The 21824-nt window shown below is 51.3% G+C and overlaps 1 protein-coding gene across 5 annotated transcripts in view; it reads right to left on the reverse strand.

The window, feature by feature from the left end:
- Positions 1-28: 28 nt before the first annotated feature.
- Positions 29-21824, reverse strand: part of LOC101870170 (coiled-coil domain-containing protein 134) — a 44910-nt gene continuing 23114 nt past the window's right edge. Inside the window, exons 20-34 of one of the 5 annotated variants that reach the window (XM_034063198.1) lie at positions 19860-20025; positions 18293-18397; positions 16522-16632; positions 15738-15922; positions 14692-14773; positions 14052-14254; positions 13293-13374; positions 10788-10894; positions 9840-9971; positions 3606-3723; positions 2763-2884; positions 2475-2559; positions 2081-2262; positions 1775-1846; positions 29-1449 (exon numbers count right to left, since the gene is read on the reverse strand). In XM_034063198.1, the coding sequence (XP_033919089.1) occupies positions 1324-1449; positions 1775-1846; positions 2081-2262; positions 2475-2559; positions 2763-2884; positions 3606-3723; positions 9840-9971; positions 10788-10894; positions 13293-13374; positions 14052-14254; positions 14692-14773; positions 15738-15922; positions 16522-16632; positions 18293-18397; positions 19860-20025 (1878 nt within the window). In that variant the 3' untranslated portion in view covers positions 29-1323. Of the gene's footprint in view, positions 1450-1774; positions 1847-2080; positions 2263-2474; positions 2560-2762; positions 2885-3605; positions 3724-4143; positions 4169-4215; positions 4375-7291; positions 7371-9839; positions 9972-10787; positions 10895-13292; positions 13375-14051; positions 14255-14691; positions 14774-15737; positions 15923-16521; positions 16633-18292; positions 18398-19859; positions 20026-21824 lie in introns of those variants that run through there. The other 4 variants (XM_034063196.1, XM_034063195.1, XM_034063197.1 and 1 more) reach the window with 4 other exon arrangements.

Raw genomic sequence — 21824 nt, forward strand, 5'->3', positions numbered from 1 at the left:
CTATTAGCATATCGTGTTCCGCCCCCTTATTAGAATATTCATGAGGGGGGCATGGGCAAAGGCGGGAAGTGACACGCTGCGGGCACTCGTGGAGCGGGCCCGGAGTTGCGGTCTCTCCTCTGCCTGCGGGACACCCGCCGGGACATGGATCGCATTCCCGGGCTTGGGGATAAAGGCGAGGTGGAAGGCGGTGGTGATGGTGCTTAGAGGATGGGGATTGTCCCGCCCCGCTGGCATCTCCTTCCCTCAGCAGTTCCTCAGGGACCCGCCGCCCTTAGGCACACTCCGGCTCTCACCAGGAACAGGAGCAAGAGCCAATCTTCTTTTACTTAATACAAAAAAAATAAAGTCAAGTTTATTCCATTAAAACAAAACACGCACCCGTTGCCAACCCCCGGCCAGACAGACCTGGCTCCGCGCTTAAACATTCAGGATGTTCCCCCCTTCCCAAAGGCCGTGGTGCCCCAGCCAGGCACAGAGCAACTGCTTTTCGAGGACAGTTCCTCTGCAAGAGCCTCGTCTGCTGCCAGTTCATCAGCAACCACGGGAGAGCACAGGGCTGTTGTGCAGTCCCAAGGCCAGGCCATTGCCTCTGATTCCCCTGCAGCCCAGACACTACAGGTGGGAGGATGGGCTCACAGGGCTCAGGGCTGGCTCTCCAGCACAGTCACCATCAGCAGTACTTGCACTATGCATACCCATCAGCGGCGAAGAAGGCAAAGAACTGAAATTCCTCATTTCCAAAGATTCACCGCATGCTTGCCTCCCTTCTGGGAATGCCCGCCCAGGAGAGCAGGATGTGGCTGGGCCAGGAATTGATGCCGTCAGCCTTTCCAACGACAGCTGACGGATGAAACACGTTGCTTGGTGAAACAGGCGCTGGGAAGAGGGGAGAGCAGCTCCGGCAGAGGTAGCAACTGGGCAGAGACCAGGTATAACCGGGTGGGGGTGCCAATGAGATCACCAGTCTAACCGAAAAAAGAACCACCCCATGAGCATTGCTCATGAGGCTGTTTGGTGTGACACGCTCCCAACCCACCATGACGGAGGAGGCACGTTCACTGCGGGCCGTGCTGTGGAAAGGGGGGGAACCCCTGGCTCCCCCTCACTCTACTTCCCCACATGCCATGGGGATGGCCCCACTGCCTTCCCAATTGTGCTTTGGCTCTGGGGAAGGGGAACTCCACATCAGTCCCACCAGGGCAACCCGCCAGCACTGCCACCCTGCCCCGGCTGAACCAAAGAGAAAGGCAATAAAACAAAACCCCACGGCACAAACGGAAAGTGATCACCGGGCACTGGGACGAGGCTGCTGAGAGGGAGCTACAGCTCCGACTGCGAGCGGGAGATGCGCGGGCCCTTGCGGATCTCCTTCCGCTTCTCCTCCTTCTTCCTCCGCTTCTCCTCCTCCCGCAGTGCTTTCTGGAAGGTGTCGGTGCTGGGGAAAAACTGTGGGGTGACAGTGAGGGGTCAGCACAGGGGAGCCCCCACAGCCTCCCGGAAGCACAACCACCCTAAACCCGCTGAAGCCAGCAGTGCCAGGGGGCCTGAGGTTGGACATGGCACAAGGGGAATGGAGTCCCAACATTCCCATGGGCCACAGAAGGGAGGCGGTGGCAGCACGTGCCCTAAGCCAGCCGCAGCCCAGCAGGGGAATTTGACAGGCATGTTTCAACCGTGCTTCCTCTGTGATGGGGTTCTTGGCCGTTCCCCACTGAGCCACCAACTGGAACAGGGAAGCCCATGGGGTGAGCAGGAGGCATTGCCACCTTACCTCAGAGTGGTCCACTTTAAAGGGATTGCGGTAATCGGGTGATTTCTCACTGATTCCCAGCTCCTGAGCCATCTGCAGAGCAAAGGGAGACTGCATCAGGAAGTGGTGGCTCCCACCTGCCCTTCCCCCCCCCCCCCCCATGGTCTCTTTTTCCCCACCAGCTGCCTCCATGATCTTCCTCATCTCTCAGCCCAAGGACAACCCTCAGATATCGGGTATACTCCCCATGCCCTCTTTAGACCCCCAAAACCTCCCCCCCTCCCCCCCCCCCAGCCCCACCAGCAGAGAAGAGATCAGGTGCCATACCAGCCCCAGGACCTGGGAGTGGGGTCCCTGCTCAAACACGCCTGTCAGGTTGCAGAAGCCAATGCCCCAGCGGATGAGGCTGTTCCAGTTGGAATTGCGGTCAAAGTAATGGTGCACAATCTTGGGGAAGCGCAGGACGACGTCTCCAAAGAAGGCCGTGTTCTCCACCACGTGGGAGTATGCTGTGGAGAGAGCCACCAGCCCCATTGGCACACGAGCCCCATCCCACTGGTGCGGGCAAGGCTGTCCAGGTCAGAGAGCAGCAGTGAGGTCCCCGATGGACAGGGACCAGCCCAGGTCTGGTCTGGGTAAAGAGGGCTCCCAGGAGGAATGGCAGCAGTGCACCAGAGCACTAGGGGATAAGGAGAGGGGGTAAGGAGAGGAGAACACGTACCATCCTTTATCTTCTCATCCTGAGGGAATGGTCCATCGGGAGGCACGTCGGCAGCGATGAGCACAGCCCGGGAGTCCTCTAGCACCTGCCAGAGCCCTCAGTTACTGCCCCATTCCGCCTGCCTTTCCCTGTACCCCAGGGTGCTGCCTCAACTGCCCCACTTGGAAGCCCCACAGCATCCTCCCTCCAGGACCTAAATCCCACCAAGCGCTTCTCTTTGACCCCACATAACTCCCCAGTCCTCCCCAGCCCCACGGCACACCGAGCCCACAGGGTGCTGTGCCTCACTTTGAAGAGCCCCTTGAGCATGATGTCAATGATTTTGTACTGCTGGTTGATGTCGTTGAGCTCGATCAGATTCTTTAGTGCGTTCATCTGGTCCTTGCGCTTCACCTCAAACAGCTTCTTATCTGCATCATCGTCAAGGGCACCACCACGCTCCTGCCATCTCCCTCAGCCAGGTACCCAGCACCACCCCATGGAGTGCCTGAGGGATGGGGGCAGTGCCTGAGCCAGGATGAAACACGGTTTTCCAGTGAGCCCCTGTGCCCAGACATCCCAGTGGAACACTGGGTGCTCATGGGGAGCTTTCCACTCACCAGACACTGGCTGACAGCAGAGGGGGAAGATCACTTCCCACCTTCCCCATACATGTGTCAACAAGCACACAAACATCTTCTCGTACTTCACCTGTTGACCAGGGAATGCTGCCATGTGCTAGGAAGGACCTGCATTATCCCACCTCCTCGTGAGCAATAAGTGCCTGTGGCACAGAGGAGACCGAGCTCTGTTATCCCAGCCAGTGATCCCAAGGCACAGGCATGCTCTGCCACCCCGCTGGCCATCCCAAGAGCAGACTGGGAGACGTGCTCAGCACCCAGAATGCTGGAGCGGACAGGAAAAGTACTGTGCGCAGGAGAACACCACTGAAAAACCCATCTCTGCTCCTGCATGGAGTCAGGCACTTGGTGTGCAAACCCAGGAACAATGAGACCACTGCTCAGTGGTTCTGGGTCCTCCCTCTCCCCCCATCCTGTCCCCCCCTCCGGTGGTCTCTGCCCCTCTCCCTGCAGCCCCAAGCAGGCACCGTGCATCCACAGGACAGGAGGGGCAGGCTGTGCAGAAGGATACAGATCTCCAAGCCAGAGTCCAGCCTCTGTTTCTCCAGGTCAGTGAAGCTGCCCCGGGACAGCAGGAGCACCAGCAGGACAGGGCAAAGGAAGAGAAGATCCATGTCGGCCGCTGCAGCCTGCAATGGCATGGACCAACAAACCCAGTGAGGAGACTTACCCCAGCCACAGGAGCCCCTCAAGGCCGACAGCACATTGCCCTTGGTGCTAGGGTCCTCGCCTGCCTCTCCCCTGTCCCCATGAGGGACTTGAGGGTGACAGGGCCATGCTGCAGTCAGCCCTCCTCTCTGCCTGCCTCCAGTGTTGGCTGGGCCCCCGCGGCCTGGCTGAGCACTGACCCAGCACAAAAGCGGAGCCCTACCCCTTCTCCCAAAAATAACACTGGCTTTTTGCTGGGTTTGCAAGTCGAGCAGCCCAGCAGCTGCAGCAGCGGGGCCGCAGGTGGAGGAGGGCTGCCAAGGGGCTCCAGTCCACTTCTCCTTCAAGCACCTTGACGGCCTGGCCACCCCAGCCATCTCCACCTCTCAGGGTGCTGGTACCTGGACCCTTCCCCTTGCTGCAAGCCGGGTGACAGCTGCAGGCCCCACACCAACAAGCAGCAGTCGGGTGACCTGGTGGCAGCTCTCCCCATGCACGTCCTCCCTTCTGCAGGAATGGGGCCGGGCTGAGCTGCTCCTGGCCAGGGGCGTCCCTCAGACAACACAAAGAAGAGATGCTGCAAGAGAAGGTCCTTGAGAGCGAGGACCCTGTTTGCTGGGACAGCCTAGACCCTGTAAAAGAGAGCAGTGCCTCAGCCTGCAGGTGGTGGGACTCGGGGCAGCCTGTGCACAGGGACGCTGTTCCCAAGCAGTGGCCACCAGCAATTACGGGAGCAGCAGCAGCGCTCTCAGAGCATCCCCCAGGCACCTCCTGCTCCCGAGGGAGGCAGATGTGTAAGGCCACCAGCACTGCCCTCCCCCTGACACCGCCCCGCTCCTCAGCTCAAGCTCCCCTGCCTGGCCGAGCCTCTCTCTGCAGTGCTAGCACTTGAACACAAACAAATCCCTTTGTCACACCGGATCCAGGCGGTTCCTTGCAAATCTGTCCAGCCTCAGGCCCAGGAGGAGGCAAAGCTGCAGCACTGGCTGCTCTCCCAGCCCCACAAGGAGCAGTGGCAGCTCCCAATGAGCTGAGCCAAGGGCCCTTGTACCCCCGGCACAGGCAGGGAAACATCATCAGGAGAACACAAGAAACCCTCTGCATTACTTTGCTGTCGTGCTTTGCAACAGGCAGCACCCCTGGAAGGGAACAGATCAGAGTAACTACAACCAGCGCTACAGAGAAAGGCTCAGCATCACACCCCGTGTTCTGGACGCAGTGCAGAGCCAGGGCAGCAGCACAAGCCTCCCACAGCAGGCCTGGGGTCCGTCCCCTCCATCCACTGACATCTTACAGCATATTCCAGACACCCTGGAGGCCACAAAGCCAAGGCTGTGAGGACTGATGCTCCAGCCCAGGCAGGCAGATGCTCTGCCGGACCCACCAGCCTGGTCGGCTTCCAAGAAGCTGCTTCACGCTGCCAAAACCCATGATACAAGGGCTCAGCGAGGGGCTGGGGGTGCCCCCTTCTGCAGAGCCCCCCACAGCTGCTCGCTCCCTCCCAGGCTCTCAAGAGGAGGAAGAGCATCAGCTCAAAGCACAGAGTGTGACTGCTCTGGGACCCCGTGTGCCCCGCATCCAACACGTGGCCGCAAGAGCCGGCCTGGCTGCGTGCCCCGGTTACCAAGCACAGCTCTAGGCTGGAGCAGCTGCCAGCCAGCTGGGTGCTGGAGCTGGAATCCCACCAGCCTGCTTGGCAGCCCCCCAGCCTCGAGACGGGCTTTTCCAGAGACATGACAGCGGATACACAGGATGGATGGATAATGTGCTCTGTAAGGATGTTTTTAATGGCTTTAAAAGTCCTCTCCAGCAGTCCTGCATGCCGTGCCAGGGGACCAGGTTGGAAGAAGAGGACCAGTGAACCATGCCATACAGCTGCCCATCACCTTTCCATCTGACCCCTTTCCCTGCTGACACTTGTTCTCACATCATAGCTACTGCCATCATCCGTCAGGGCTGAAACAGCCCCATGACAATCAAATAGGAGCTAGTTGTTGTCCCCATCCATAGGGAAAGTGAGGCTGCAGGTCCCACATAGCACCAGCTTGAGTTCATGCCCTGTCACTGCCCTTGCCTGTTTCACCCCATTTTAGTAGCAGAGGGCATTCGAGGCTGGACTGGGTAAGCACAGGGATGCCAAAGCTTCTTGCAGATGCCCCTCCATGCTTTCCCCCCGTGTCTTCACACACGTGAGGGGTAAGACAGAACAGAAACAGGGCAGAGCTGCTTCTCTCTTCCCTCCCTAAACCAATCCCTGCCAAAGCCGGCTCTGCCTGATGCTCCCAGAGCACTCCAGGAAGCCAGGGCCTGTCCTGATGCTATAGATGGGAAGGAGTTCCCACCAACATTCCCCTTGCAGCCCTGGCCAGCCAGCTGTGTCAGCAGAAAGCCCACCAGTCTGTTCCGTTGTCTCCCATCCTCTTAATTTAGATGTGTTTTCCATTAGAATGTTTTAATGACTTTATAAATTCTCCTGCAGGAGCCCCATCTGAGCCGAGCATCGCTGGGATTTATTCACTTAATGAGCTCACCAGGCAGAGCCATGCTCCCACACTTGAGTTCCCAGGAGGAACAATTTGCAGGACACCCTTTCCCCTCTGCAGGGGAAAAAGCACTGTGCAGCTCGCCCCAAGAGCACGCTGGGGCCAAACAAGGGATGAAAACTCCCCGCCCCATAAATCCATCCCTGAGCAGCTCCTCCATCAACCAGATGAGGATGAATCTCTTGCCACAGCTGAACCAAAAGCCTTGGAAGAGAAATGCAGGCTGCTCAGACCACTTCTGCTAGGACACATCTAACACAACCAGCTGCTTCAGTGAAACAACAAGCTGTTTACACCTGCTTTCCTCCAAAGTCCCTTTACCACTAAACCCACAGCTCACCTACCACAGGCATGGACGCCAGCTGGGGTTAGGCACCCAGCGAGCTGCTGTGATTTCCACCCAGAACGGGCACGGATCGTGCCTCCCACCCCGCAAGAGGGGGTCAGCAGCAGCACCCTGCGGGCACAGCGAGATGGGGATTCTCTTTCAAGCATGGCTGAAAGTAACGGCAACCACACGGGGATGGAGATGTTGAAATGGGATTAGCCAAGACAACCTGGCAGCGCTGTGGGGAAGCCACACAGAGCCGTGTCAAGTGGCCGCAGCAGGCAGCACACCGCAGAGTGCAAACCCCCGGGACGGGACGGGACGGAGAGGAGGGCTGCCTCCTGATGCTGCCTCCGCTGTGCTCCTCACACAGCCCCAGCGCGGGGCGAGGGGCGGCAGTGGCAGAGCCCTCGGGGGGGGGGGGGGGGGGGGGGGGGGGGAGAACGGCCGGGACCCGCGGCTTGTCCACCCTGGCTGCACGGGCGGGTTCCCCCCATCCCTCCCTCCGCGGTGTCCCCGGGGCGCTGCGGTCACCTCCTGTCCGCTCGCCGTGCCCCAGCGCAGCCCTGGGCCTGCCCCAGCCCCCCCCGGCCCCGCTGAGACCCTCCCCGGGCAGGCCAGGCCAGGGCAGGGCTCCCCGCTGCTCCGTACGCGGAGCGGTGCGGCCGGGCCCCTCACCTGCGGGCCGGGTACCGGGTACCGGTGCCGGGAGCGGCGCTCACGCCCGCCGCGCTGCCATGCCGCTGCCGCCGCTTCCCCGCCCCGCCCCGCAGTGTCACTTCCTCAGCTCCCGCCCCGCCCCGGCACCGGTCCCGACGGGGCTGGAGGGAACCGGGAGGCCCATCCCTGTATCCCCTCACCCGGGGCTGGAGGGTTCCTCCCGGCTCTGCAGGGGCAGGAACCGCGTTAGTTAAAGCCCCAGTGGGGCACTTACAGGGTGGGACGCAACAGGCAAGCGGCGGTGCGCGGATGTAGCCAGAGGGGCCAGCCGTGAACTGCAAGAAGTCTCCTCTTCCCAGTGGGACAACCAGCACGTCTGCACCCCAGCCGGAGGGTCTGACCGAGCACCCCAGCACCCCTAGCCAGTCCAGAGGAACCCGCAGCACCGCCAGTTAAGGCGGGTGAGCAGGGAGCCTCTTCCACTGCACTCGCATCCCCCGACGGCAACGTTTGCACCAGGCAGGTCCGTGCTCTGGTAACTGAAGAGCATCAACTAAGCCGCATCCCACAAAGAGAAGGACACGAAGCAGCAGCTCAGTAACTTGGCTTTATAAACGATTTTCAACAAACTTTTTTTCTGAGGATGAGCTACACATGACTTCTGTCCATCTCCTCTCTGCTTCTCACTGGAAATAAATGACAGGATGGAGTGTCCTGTTCCATTCTTGCCTTGTTCGTCTGGCTGGGTGCACCACGTCTTCTCATCTCAGTCTCCAATGTGTGACAGGGACACTGCCACACCTCCCAGGCATCTGTCATTGATGGCATGAGTGGAAACTGAAGGGAAGGCATAGCTGAAACTCCACATGGAATCCCCATGTTTGACATGGTGCTGATAGAAGGGTTTAATTACTAAACCAAACTTCCCCCAAGCCATGGAACACCCACCCCACTGCCAACATATAGGAGAAACACCAGTGTTTCAGTGAACCTGAAGGAAGTTCCTTTGTCACAAAACTGATGTCAAAGCTTATTTTTGACCAGATGATTTTGACTTTCAGAACATGACTGTTCAGCACATCCAAACCCCTTCTTAACAACTGAGATTTGAAGGCTTCTTCATCAGAAAAGCGAGAAACAGGAAGCAACTTGAGCAATGTAATGTGACCTCCCATTCACCTTCTGTCACCCCCATGCAGACAAGCAGATGCAGTGGAGAGGAAGTTCACGGGGCTGGATGGTCTCCCACCTGGACAACCTGTGCTCCAAGTGTCTCACCACAGAGCGGTAGCATCACACTGGGGGTAAGCACAAGGACAAGCTGCTCCTCACAGATGACAAACACTTCTCATCCACCACATCCCCTGCTCATGGCTGATGAAGGTGTCCCACAGAGGAGGAAGTCCCCACCCCAACAGGAAATCCCTGCTGCGGCCACCTCCATCACTACCATCTGTCTGAGGCAATGAGGTGTGATGAAAAGAGGAAGGCAAAAGCAGTTTGAGAACTAAAAAGATACTGCCTCAGGCTCTGTCTTTCTCCACAAGTAATCTGGGGACAGCCCCTGCTTACACCCCTGGAGAAGAGGAGGATTCAGTCCTTAGCAGGGTACTCTAAGGCCAAGCAGAACAGAATTCGGTAACTCAGTGGTTTCTGAATGCTCAATGTCCTTTGCAAGTGCTCAAATCATCTTTGGGTTTCCATGACTCCATGGGCATACTGGCACCAGGTAGCACGCAGAGTTAAGCAATTGTTCATCCCCAGGGAAATCAATATCAGATTGTTACTGCTTTGAAGTCCCAGACTCCCCAGCCTGCTCCCTTTCATCAGGCCACTCTGCCAGGCAGGTGAATGCAATCCCAGCACAGAAACACATCTTTCATCCCAAATGTTTCCTTATTTCCCAAATGTCCTCTCAAATTTGGGGATGATGAAGTCTTTCATCCCAAAGCTAGCCAAGTGTAACAATCACTCTGAGTTTTTCCAATTCTGTTTGCTTTCAGCTGGAACAAGGGAAGGAGAAGCAGATCAAGTATCTCTTCCCTCTGTCTCACCTACCCCTCTCCCAGCACCTGCCAGAGGCATCTTGCCCAGCAAAGGATACACAATGTCCTGATGTTTTAGAGGTGTGGTCCTCTGTCCCAGAAGGTGCTCCAGCAAGGTCTGAATGGTCCCTGCCTGTGCTGGCTCCACCTGGAACTGACTGGTCTGAATCTGAGCAATCAGAAGAAAAAATGATTTCCAGACCAACAGCAGACTGTTGGGCTTGTTCCTTCATCCCTCCCTCCCTCATCTCCACAGACAGCAATGAGACCTTCAAACTTTGATCCAGGGGAGAATTAAGGGGCCACCCGATCTGATGACACAGTTTAGGCAGCTGCTGGCATCACTTGCTTTCCAATTCCTCTGGACACTCCTCAAGGCTGTAGGCCAAGCAAGCAGCTGCAGGACTCCTCTTCATCTTACTATAACCTCCTCAAAAGGAAGTTTATGGCTCTACATCAAAGGCTAAAGCAAGCCCCTAGGGATTCCCTTTTAATTTTCCTAGGTAGTCACTGCTCTTTACCTGACAAAGGAAGAGGCGAAGAGCACTAGATGTGGCCTCAGGCAACTCTGCCAAGTTGGCTTCTGCTGCCTCCTCGAGAATCTGGCTAATTTCTTTTTGAGAAATAATATTGCTGCTTTTATATCTCAGAAACTTGAACAAAAGAGAAAAATAGAGGCATTAAATAGTGAAAGATCTACAGACTCCAACAGTGACTCAGGTCCTTGGAAAGACCTCTTATATTTAATGAGATGTTGCAGGACCTTAACCCCTGGCCTGATTTTTACCCCACTTCTCATAGAAGCAGAGCAAATACCTGTGTTGTTGGTGCTCTGATTTATTACCACATATATTTTGATTTAGGTCAGTAAAGAACTGAAATTAACCAGGTAACTTTTTAAAAGTGAAATAAGAATAGCAAATATTCATAGACCCATCTTGTATTTGGAGGGGGAAGGTTCACATTAATAACCCATTCCTCTCATCCACTACCATGAGGGCTTTACTTCCATATTTCTGCTGGGTAGGACCACATTCCCTCTCTTGCTCGCAGGCCCCGCTTACAGCAGGGTAGTACATCGTGGTAACTCTCTGCCCTAAGAAGTCAGATCTGTGAGGCCAAAGACGGGGAGACAAGCTGTGAGGCTGAGCAGAATCTGCTCTCCAGAGAGCTGCAGCACGCTCCCTGACTGGTCCCAGCAGTTGCATGCTCTCTGCAGGTTTCCCCTCTCCTCCCCAGGGGTCCTAGGCATTATAAATGAGTGCTACAAACAGTCAGTTTCTGTAGGGTGTGGAAGGGAAGTTCACTTCAAAGTCTCATTATTATGGGGCATAAATACAGCGCCAGACAAAGCCCCAGCAGTATCTGAGACTTGTGTGTGCATAGGGGGTGAGTTCCAGTAACTGATCCACATGCACTGTACCAACATCGTGGGGAAAATGGAGAACTGCTTGCCCTTCCCTGCTCACCAACGTCATCAGCCTGAGCACTTCTGGCTGCAGAAAGGACTTCTGGCCCCCGTCGAGTAGTGTGAAAAGCAGGAATCGATGCCAGGGCTGGGAAGCCACATGTAGAGCTAGGAGAGAAGAAGCAGCCAATCAAAGACAGCTTTAAAATCAGCCAAGTGACAGGCTTGAACCCGGGTAAGGACAGTTTTCAACACTGACCCCAAAGTTTCTCTTCTAGACCCCATGCTGTGAAACACTAAGGGGATATTTTGCTCTGTTCTTGATTGTTAATCTGGCACTCTCTGGGCAAAAAAATTAGTATTGAGGACAAAAGTTTAAAAGCTTTGTACAGCAGACAGTATATTTTGTCCATCTTTGTGCTGGTCGAGGAAGAGAAACCTTCTCCTGGGGTGCATGTCATAAAATACTTAGGGGATATCTTTAGCCCACGGTTTTAAAAATAATACCCACTGGTTTCAATATGAGGACAAGTTTCCTGACCACTGGTTTTATTTAGCTGCAGAATACCCTTTGGGGAATGAAGAAAAGCCTTTAACACAAACCGAGCTTGTACCTGCATCAGAGTGCACACTAGGGGGACAAGACAGGCTGATGGTTGCAATGCAAACAAGCAGTAGAGAAAAAGTTCTTAATAAAGAATGTGTCTGATGGACAGAGATTAAGGCTCAAGGTCACTGTCTGTAACAGCATAAAGTCTCACTGAACACTAAAGTTAAGTGTTATTACCTTGTATTTATTGCAGATAGGAGGGATGGACAGCTACAACAGGTCAGCTGACGTGTTCAACCGTGGCAACTCACCTTAGTTTTAGAAAGTCCCTTTGCCACTGACAGTCACATAACATCCCTATTATCAGTACAAAACTCTTTCCTATGGGAGAAACAACTCTAAAAAATCATGTAAAATGTTGGGGGGTATCTTTTTGTGGGTGGAAATGAGAAAGAACCAGCACTGTGCACTGAACCTGCTCTGCACATCTGGAAAAATCTCTGGACCTAGACAGTGTTTTAGAAAGCCTCAAATGAGACAACTCCTGGAGGCAGAGTCCAGGCCATGCTCTTTCCAGTGTTCTCATTTTTTTCAGTCAAACATAGCTATGACCCTTATTCTGCTTGGAATAAGGAGACTTCTGTTACCGCTGTTGCAATCTTCTGCACTACAGAAAGCATTTAAGCAGCCAAAGTGTGAGGTTCAGCCCTTGCTGAAGCAGCATTTCATTAATTTGATCCCAAATCAGCAGAACGTCCCCAGAATATGGCACTTTTTTTTTTTTTTTTTTTTTAAATCTAGCCCTTTAATAGCCTCCCTTCAGCTCCTGCCTGTCATTTATCTGCAGCATCACATCTTCATTCAACCACTTCCACTATGGACACAGGCTCAGAGAGTTGGACTTGTTCAGCCTGGCGAAGAGAAGGCTCCAGGGAGACCTTAGAGCAGCTTCCAGTGCCTAAAAGGGCTACAAGTAATCTGGAAAGAGGCTTTTTACAAAGGCATGTGGTGACAGGACAAGGGGGAATGGATTTAAACTGACAGAGGGGGGATTTAGATTAGATATTAGGAATAAATAAGGGTGCTGAGGCCCTGGCACAGGTTGTCCAGAGAAGCTGTGGTTGCCCCATCCCTGGCAGTGTTCAAGGTCAGGTTGGACGGGGCTTGGAGCAAGCTGCTCTAGTGGAAGGTGTCCCTGCCCACGGCAGGGGACTGGAACTGGATGAGCTTTAAGGTCCCTTCCAACCCAAACCAGTCTGAGATTCTATTATTTTTCTCTTCCACCAGTATCCCTTTTGTCAGGTGTTCATTCACTCCATCTCCTGCTCTCTTAATGTTTAAATAACTGAACAGGTCAGGGTACAGAGAACTTTGTTTTAAGGTCAAAGCCAGCACCTGGACCTTGTGACAGGAGGCTGAAAATAAGCAGAAGAGTCTATTCTCCCCACCAACTGCACGGCGCTATCATACTACGTTATATTCCCAATGTGGTATACCTCAGGTCTGACACGGACTCCGGAAACCAAGGTCTGAATTTGTCCCTGGAAATCTAGAATTTCCAGCTTTCATTCCCTAAGGCTGCCTAGTGTCCTATTCTCCCCTCCCTAAGGGCCAAAATGTGACCAACGTGGTTGGTGTGGAAGACACATCATATTCAGATCCTACCTCCCCTATATTTATGGTCTGAATGTTTGCTACAATTGGTCTGGAATTTACAGCCTATTCCTATACTCCTTCCATTCCTAGACCTTTCACTCTTAGCAGGGAATGACTATTTTCCTTCTGGAAAGCATCTGGGTGTCCAGAACCAAAGCGATGGCTCATGCCTGCAGGGGAGCTAGCCATTGTGATTTCATCCTACACAGCACATGATTAACTTTAGGCATACAAATCATTTTTCTTATTGGGCATAAATTCATTAAGCATCTGCTCCAGGGTGCTACTGGATGGAGATCAAAGAGCTCAAAATAACTGCAGGAGGGAAACCCAGGAGAAGAAAGAACAGGAAGACTTTACCAACGTCCTGGTTCTTCTCATACAGGTATTCCACTAGAGTTTCCAGGCAGGCAACCACGGCTTGAGAGAGCAGCAAGTCTTTCTGGAATACCAAGACAGGGTAAAAAAGAAGAAAATAACCCCCCCAAACAATCAACAGCCATTGCAAGAGGCAAATTCATTAAGTGGCAGGATCTGAAGAGCATGCAGCACAGGAAAATAACACCTTTCATCTCCTTCACAACGCACTGCAAATGATCTGTCATGTCAAGGAACCAGGCAAAGGCACAACTACTTATTCTGAGATTAAAACAAAATAAAGTAACAGCCTCCAAAGAATAAAGATGTGAGCACAACATCACTTGAGAGAGTTAAATGTAAACTGATGTACTACCCCAAAAAGCACCTTGCCAGGGGAGTGGGGGAGGGACTGGGATTTGTTACACTTTCCCCACCTCTGTCCCTGTGGATGTGGCATCCCTGCAGAGCAGGAGACGGGAAAATAGAGATCATTAGTACACAGAATTTCAGCTATCCGGTTCAGCAGCAGGGAGTACTGCATAGCTTGATTTACCTTCTTTCTCACTGCACCATGCTGCAGCAAGAACATTTTCCCTCCTCCTCATCACATATCTGTACGGGGTGGAAAATGCAAGCAAAAGGGGAAAAAAGAAACCTAAACAGGCAGCCCCTTAGGTTCTGCAACAGGGTGGTTTCTCCTCAGGTTAGTGTACCTGCTTGAAGCCCAATACTGGTGTTCTGAAAGTCTATGCTATATACCTTCAGCTGGACATGTACCAGAAGGTTCTGCAGACTGGCAACAAGCAAGAAGATCTGCTGTGGGATGAGGGGGTGCAAGGCAGCATCCTGCAGTGATGGTGGCTGTGGTTGTGTAGTAGCCTGGGCTGTGCTTTGACCAATGATCACCAGCAGGGAGGAGAAGTTCTGTCGCAGAACAGCTCTCAGGAACTGCATGATGCTCACTAGACAGGGAGCCGCTTATTAGTTTGTATCAATGATTTCCTCTCCCCTACCCTGTGTGTTGGTGCCTGTGCAACAGTATGGGAGAGCGTAAAGAGAAAATCTGGGCTTAAGGCCCACCAGAGTTGCCCAGCAGCTGCTGGCAGCTGCAGACAGGAATGGCAACCCTTTGTTCATCTCCTCCCTGTAAGACACCATTCCAGTTCACACTTCGTTCCAGATGTCATTAACAACCTCCAAGGAAGATTGGTCCAAACTCAGAACTCCAGACTTTTGCCTTTTCCCAGCACCAGTTACAGACTCCCACAACTAAATGGACCAAAGCTTCCAGATTCCCACCAGCACCTCCACCACCCCATTTATAGTCACCAGTTCCCCCTTGTTGCAACATGGTACTAGCAACTGCTTCCAGTCAAACCCTGTAACATGTGAAAAATACCTAACAGCAGGATTGGCTTCTTATTCCTGAAGATTACTTCATTCAGGACTTTTGTTAGGTCTATAGAGAGTGTCTGGTGAACCTAGACAAGAACAAAAGAGAAGAGAAAAAATGGTGCTGGTTTGGACCAGGTGAAAAACTCCAGTACAGATACATTCACTCCTTAGATGCTACCTCATGATGACCACTCTAAAACAAGGGAACAGATTCAGGGTTTCAGAAGTCTGACCCAGGAGGGAGATTTATGTCTGTGGGCCCTGAAGTTTCACTCACCACTTGCTGCCAGCTCCGACAGCTTCCAAACCACAGTGCAGTTTGTTTGTCTGTCTCACTCTCACTACTCCCTGCACATAGCTGCCAAGCACAAGGAGTAGTAGAACAGCCATAACCAAACTCAACTGTACCTTAGCCACACAGCCAGTCAGCAAGAGGGATAGAGGCCTGGGTAGATATTTCAACAATAAACATTTTCCCCTTGTGTTGGCACAAGAAAGTGCTTCCCTTAAAGTTGTAATTCCAGTATCAGCTGACAACTCCAGCTTAGCTCAGCTCTCCTGAGGGACTGCAAAGCATGTAATACAATGACAGCTGCCCACATTTGTAACAGCTTGCTAATATTGAACACTTTCTTGCCAGTAATAGGTTTGGGTTGTGATTGTTCCATTTTTGTTCATTTCAGTATCAAAGAAGTAGTTTACAACATGGGAACTGTGTCTCCCACCCCCAGGCTTCCCTTGAGAAAGGCTTTAACATGCATTTTGTTCTGTCCTGAATCAGGAGGGCTGGGTATGCGCTTTTTCCCCCAGGATTCCTGCCTCCCTCTAACTCTCCAATGATTTGGGTTTCAGCCTTCAGCAACATGCTGGCTTCCAGTCCTGCTGGAGAAGTGCAGCAGGGAATAACTTGTGGACAAAACCAAAAGAGCAACCAAGGCAAGCAGATTCCAGGCTGAAGCAAACCACTTTCCTCTGGTAATTAAGATTTCTTTAAATTGAGGTTTTAAGGTTTAGCTATTCCCTGGATATGAGCACTGGAGTGGTGCTAACCTCAGTATTGTAGCGATGCTGAGAAAGTAGGAGGGATGCAAGCAGCAGCCACCCAGAGCACAGCAAGGCATCCTCAGGTGAGAGGTAAGCAGCAGGTTCAGAGAGAGGGGACCGCAACCAGGTGCATTCCAAAACTTTCTGCAGCAGATCGAGCAAGGGCACGTTGGAGAGCAGCACAGCCACTGCTGCATGGGAGAGAGACAATCAGAGCAGCTGAGGGGATGGCACAGGTTAAACCAGCTTGACAAGCAGAGGAAAAGGGCACAGCACACCCTCGCTGCAGCAAGGCAGACTCAGCTCATCAGAGTAAGGCTGTCCAGCTTTATGTAAATGTAAAAAAAACCTTAATGTAAGGTGTTCATTTCCCACAGCACAAGTGACTGTTCAGCCACCTAATAAAATGACCAGCCTTCAGCTAACACAGCTGGAAGGTTGGTTAGAGCTGTTCTCTATTATTGTCAGGTTTTTTGAATCTTGGCAATACCAGGACATTTCAAACAAGGCACCAAAGCCCCACTGCTGTGTTTTATGAATAAGAAAAATACACTGGTTTTGTCTTTCAGCAGCCAATTCCTCAATCATCACAAGGCAGCAAAAAACCAAACCAAAACCCTCAAGCTAAAAACCTTCATCCCAAATACAAGATGGTCTTTATTAACTTTAATGCTGTGTCTGGAAAAGGAGAAATCCACCTCACCTCTTGAGACAGTTAGAACACAGTGTCTGATTGCCCAGCTGCAACCTCACTCAGATTAATTTAACAATCAATACAATCTTGCCTTACCTCTCTGTTGACTACCAGGTGTTGTCTGATGAAGGCTCCAGTACAGAAAGTTCAAGGATGGCTGCAGGAGGTCAGTGTCCCTTGGCCTGCATTTCCCACAGAGATTACTGACTGCAAATGAAAGAATGTGCATAACACAGACACCAGTATAACAGGGCATCTCAGCACAAGAAAACAGTTGGTCAGTGAGAATAGGGCTCATAAAAGAGCCACAAAACCTGAAGTGAAAATAAACAGAGCATGATACACACAAAGTAACTGGTATCTGCCTTAGAGTGTTTGCTTTAGACTGGATGCTGCAGTGGAGGATGACAGTGGGGAGGGGGGAATCGAAAAGGGCAAATCAAAAGGCATACATCATGTTGGGAATCCAAGAGCAATAGACTATAAGATACCTGTTCCCACAGAGTGAATTTGATCCTAATATTAGGTCAACCATAAACAGCCATGTGCCTCTCACATGGTGACCAGACTGGGGAATGGGCACTGGGACGGAATGCTGTGCTCCTCCACTCTTACCAACCCTGCTCACACTAGGAATAAGCGCACCATGTTTGTTTTATGCACTAGATACTTAGGAACAACATTTAGTGTGAGTTTGGGAAGGAAAGCCAGGACTGCAGGGCTCAGCAACACTGTCATGGGAGATCTTTTGAGGGGCTTACAGTCTGAGTAAACAACTCTCAAAACCCACATATCAACACACCTCCCCATATCCCCTCCATCTACAAGCTGGTTCCACATAGGCATCATCAGAGAAGAGTGCCCTGCACACCTGCCACTGAAGAACACAGCCTGGGGAGCTAAGCAGGGCTGGAAGGGGGTGGCTGGGGCAGAGAGAAAGTCGTGCTATAGAATACAGACCAGAAAGCCAGCGCAAAAGGAGTTTGTGACTCCTGGGAGCAGCTGAGCTCTCTGAAATCACAGCAGCTAAAAAGGCTGGTAAAAAGCAGACATGGCTTTTCCACACCCCCAGTTTCCATGACTAATGAATGTCTGAAGAACACTGCTCCTTTACAAGGTCAACACAGCAGTCCCAAGACACAGAACATTTTAAATTGAAGGGGATAGTCCTTCAAAGCCTGCTGGAGAGATCAATTTGTCAGAGCAGGGAAGGGATGAGAGGACAGATCAGCTGAACTTCCTCTGGATTCTTTTTTCACAGCCTACATGAACCTCCAATAGGCAAATAAGAAGGAAGAAGTTACCAAGTGAAGACCACTAGATGAGACAGCAGGTCATGGTATGGTGAAGAAACAAACACAACTTGCACTTCTAGGTCTCTGGAATGGAGTGGGAAAGTCCTGTGGCTGGTTGAGACCCATATACTCTGGACTTGAACTCCAGAGCAAGCCCAAGTTCAAAGGTGACCCCTGTGGCCTGTCAGAACCCCACAGGAGCATGTTAGCAAGTGTGGATGGAGAGGGATGATTCAGGAAGCACATAAGCAATACTGTTACGTGCCAAGTCAGCAATAGCCACAGACTCTGAAATCATGTCATGGCCAGGGGAATGCTTTTGCCAGCTTGAGAGATTCCAGACCACAAATGTATTGTAAAAGCAAGAGGAAGGGAACCCGCGTTTTGCTGGCTGAGCTGGTAACCAGGCTCTTTGCAATGCTCTGGCTATGAAAGTATTTCAAAGCAGCCGTAACTGTAACACAAAGCACACTTGCTGTCAAAGGACAAAGGGCCAGCCCTGTATAATCTTATGGAACAATTAACAAACACAGATCAAAGACCTCTGGAAGAAGATGGATGCACAGACTCACCCTGGTGAAGCAGCTTGAAGTCTGTGCTGTCCAGCTCCCTTACACCCTTGCTTCGCAGCTGCACCAGGAAAAGGAGGCTCAGCAAAACAGGCAGGTTCCTGTTAGCTAAGAAGGGTACAGACAGCTTAGCTTGGCAGTGAACTCTAAACTGAAATATTATATATATATTACCTCCAAAAAAATTATTTCACAAAAGTTCAGGAGTTTGCAGTTTTGAAGAAGAAACATTTACAGGTGTCTTTAATGTTAACATACTCTTGATGGAGTCTCATTGTTGGGCCACCTTCTTGTCTAAGAGCAGGCTACTGTTCAAATACAGATGGAGACCTCCTTACCTGCCCCAGACCACCCAGAGAGCTGCCTGCATGCTGGAAAGAAGACAAGGACATGACAAGGAAGTTGTGTCTCCAGAGTACATCTGGTGTTTGACTTTCTGATGGGGCTATCAGGAACTCAGTTAACAAATTCAAGGTGCAGTATGAACTGGAGCTGGGGATATTAGTGTCAGCAGATGGGCTGTAATCTTGCTCTTCTAGCCCAGTGTCCTCTCTCCACCAGCAGCTGTTTGGAGGAATAGGTCTGACTTCCACAATAGGAAACAGACAATCTGCCTCCCCACAACCCCTGGCACCCCATGGTCAGCGACAAAAGGACACCACAAGTGTCCAAATGTGCAAAATACCAAAGACACCAGTATGACCTTCTTAATCCATAACCCTGTAACCTCAAGCTCCACCACACTCCTGCTTTAAATCCCACCCTCTTCTCCAGCCTACTGATGTTGTAAGGCAAAACCACTTTCACTCTTATTGCCTCCATCCTAACTGCTGCATGACAAAACACCCCAAACAGAGCAGAGCTGTTAGAAGTGCCTGTGCCTGCCGCAGGAACAAGGAAAAGGTGTTCTGGGCCCCCATCTTAGGAGAGTCAAGGACACCCTAGCACTGCTCCCTGTTTCAGTTCAAGCTCACAAGGTGCTTTGCAGAGCACCTTTCACAGTGGGACAACAGTTCCAACTCCACAGCCAGGGCTAGCAGGGGAAACAGGAGATTTCATCCAGTCACAACCCTGCTCTCTTTGAGAAATTGAACAGAATTATGGGATCTGCTGATGCTACAATTCCTGTTTGGGGATCAATATCATGAATGATTCAAACAACCTTCGTTCCTTGAGTGTACTCAGGCACACCAAGCTGTTTTGCACAGAGAAGAGGCAAAAAGTAGGATGTCTTTCAGTCACTAGTTAAGTCCCCACTCAAGCTGGAAGATTGACCAGCACAACTGTCCACTTGAACACTTAAGGCAATATAAGAGAACCTTGCCTTGGTTTAACAACCACAGTTTGAAGCCAGAACAACTTAAATTAGAAAAATACTTTCTCAATTCAAAGTAAGAATCTCTGGAAAAGGAAACTAAATCAGTGCAGTCCCATCCATAAATTTCCTCATGCAGATACGTACGGAAGTTATGTCAGCACTTCAAAAACACTTTATCCTAAAGTGCATCCCTTCAGCCATCGACCCTGCTAATTGATCTTAAAGCAAGACCAAGTGACAGAGGGCAGTCACCTTGTAAGGACACTGAGCTGCTCTCTACCAACACCTGCTGCAGAATCTGTAGGAACCTACTCCGGAGGAGGTCACAGACAAGTACATGGTCATAGCTTTCCAGGAAGATCTTTAGAGTCATCAACACCTTCCAAGCCACCTCCACAGAGCTTGAGCAGACCAGGTCCTGCGAGGGAAAAAGCACACACATTACCTTTCTGCCCCAATTTGGCAGAAGTCACTGCTATTTAATACCATTATGCTAAACTGGTGCCTTGGGAAACAGACTAATAAAGTACTGTTCAGATGAAGTATGTCCTGATTAGAGAACTGAATAAAGCAGACAGACTCTCATCTGATAGGCACCTGTGAGTAATATCCTGTTTAAAGAATGCATGTGGCTATGTAACCCCCATCTAGCACACAAACATTTGAGCAACATACATTTAAGGGCAAGGTTTTAAACACATGGGATCCTAGAGCCAGGGCCCTATTTCCAAAAGCACAGATCTTCTGGCACTTCTGCTCTCCTTGTTTGAAAAACTAAGGTTGCATATAAAAGATGCATACCTAAAATCAAACTTATGAGTCAGTCCATAACTACTTATTTCCTAAAGGGTGGCAGCCTTGTATCTGCATTAGCAACAGAACAGCTGAACTGCGTGAAACATACAGGAACCATACAAGCAATCACTGAATCTCAGAAAATGGGACTCATACACACAGCATTCAGCCCATGAGCCTGCTTCTTGGCAACAGAGCTGTCTGGAGTCTCTGAGCTGAACCCTACAGCTGTTAGCCTTAACTTGGGCACACCTTTGTTGTTCAGGTGTTTAACATTAAATTCACTTGCACAGCATGTACAGATACAGTTCCATGAAGATCAGGCAAAAAATGCTTGGTAGTGCTGACATAATATGATCATCTCAATATGTATTATGTCAGCACCACCTTGGCTCTCCTCCCCCAGCACTCCCAGCTACTGCATTGTAAATGGTACAGCTGAAAAAGGTAAACAGAAAGCTGGTTTCAGTAACCAAGCCTACAGTCTGACAGGACAGCCTGCTGCCTTCCCTACTGCATAGTAGTCATGAATCCTGACTGGGATAATGGAGAGGAAATGGCTGCAGGACCCCATACTCAAGAAAAGCAGTTAAGGTAGAATCATAGAATAGTTAGGGTTGGAAGGGACCATAAGACCATTCAGTTCCAACCCTCCTGCCATGGGGAGGGACACCTCACACTAAACCATGTTACCCAAGGCTCTGTCCAGTCCAGCCTTAAACACTGCCAGGGATGGAGCATTTACAACTTCCTTGGCAACCCATTCCAGTACCTCACCACCCTTATAGTAAAGAACTTTTTCCTTATATCCAATCTAAACTTCCCGTTTAAGTTTTAACCCATTACCCCTTGTCCTATCACTACAGCCCCTAATGAATAGTCCCTCCCTCACATCCCTGTAGGCCCTCTTCAGATACTGGAAGGCTGCTATGAGGTCTCCACGCAGCCTTCTCTTCTCCAGGCTGAACAGCCCCAATTTTCTCAGCCTGTCTTCATATGGGAGGTGCTCCAGTCCCCTGATCATCCTTGTGGCCTCCTCTGGACTTGTTCCAACAGTTCCATGTCCTTTTTATGGTGAGGACACCAGAACTGCACACAGCACTCCAAGTGAGGTCCCACGAGAATGAGAACAGGCTGCCTGTGCCAGAAAAATGTATCTAGTTCTGAGCCTGATTCCTGCTTATATCTGAGACCTTCAGGAATACTGGGCAGGGAGCTGTCTGCACAATCTGCTCCAATGACATTGATCTGCTCCATATGACATTCAGGAATGTAATCTAACGCCAGTCAGCCTATCTCCATCCTCTGAGAGAGCAGCTCAGACCTGAAGCATGGAGAAGACAAGTGGGACAGTGTGTGATCATGACCACATTCACCCCCAGATGAACACACACAACACAAAATGGCACTAACCAAGGGCCA

This window comes from Melopsittacus undulatus, chromosome 5 (genome assembly GCF_012275295.1).
Source record: "Melopsittacus undulatus isolate bMelUnd1 chromosome 5, bMelUnd1.mat.Z, whole genome shotgun sequence".
In the NCBI taxonomy this organism is placed as follows: domain Eukaryota; kingdom Metazoa; phylum Chordata; class Aves; order Psittaciformes; family Psittaculidae; genus Melopsittacus; species Melopsittacus undulatus.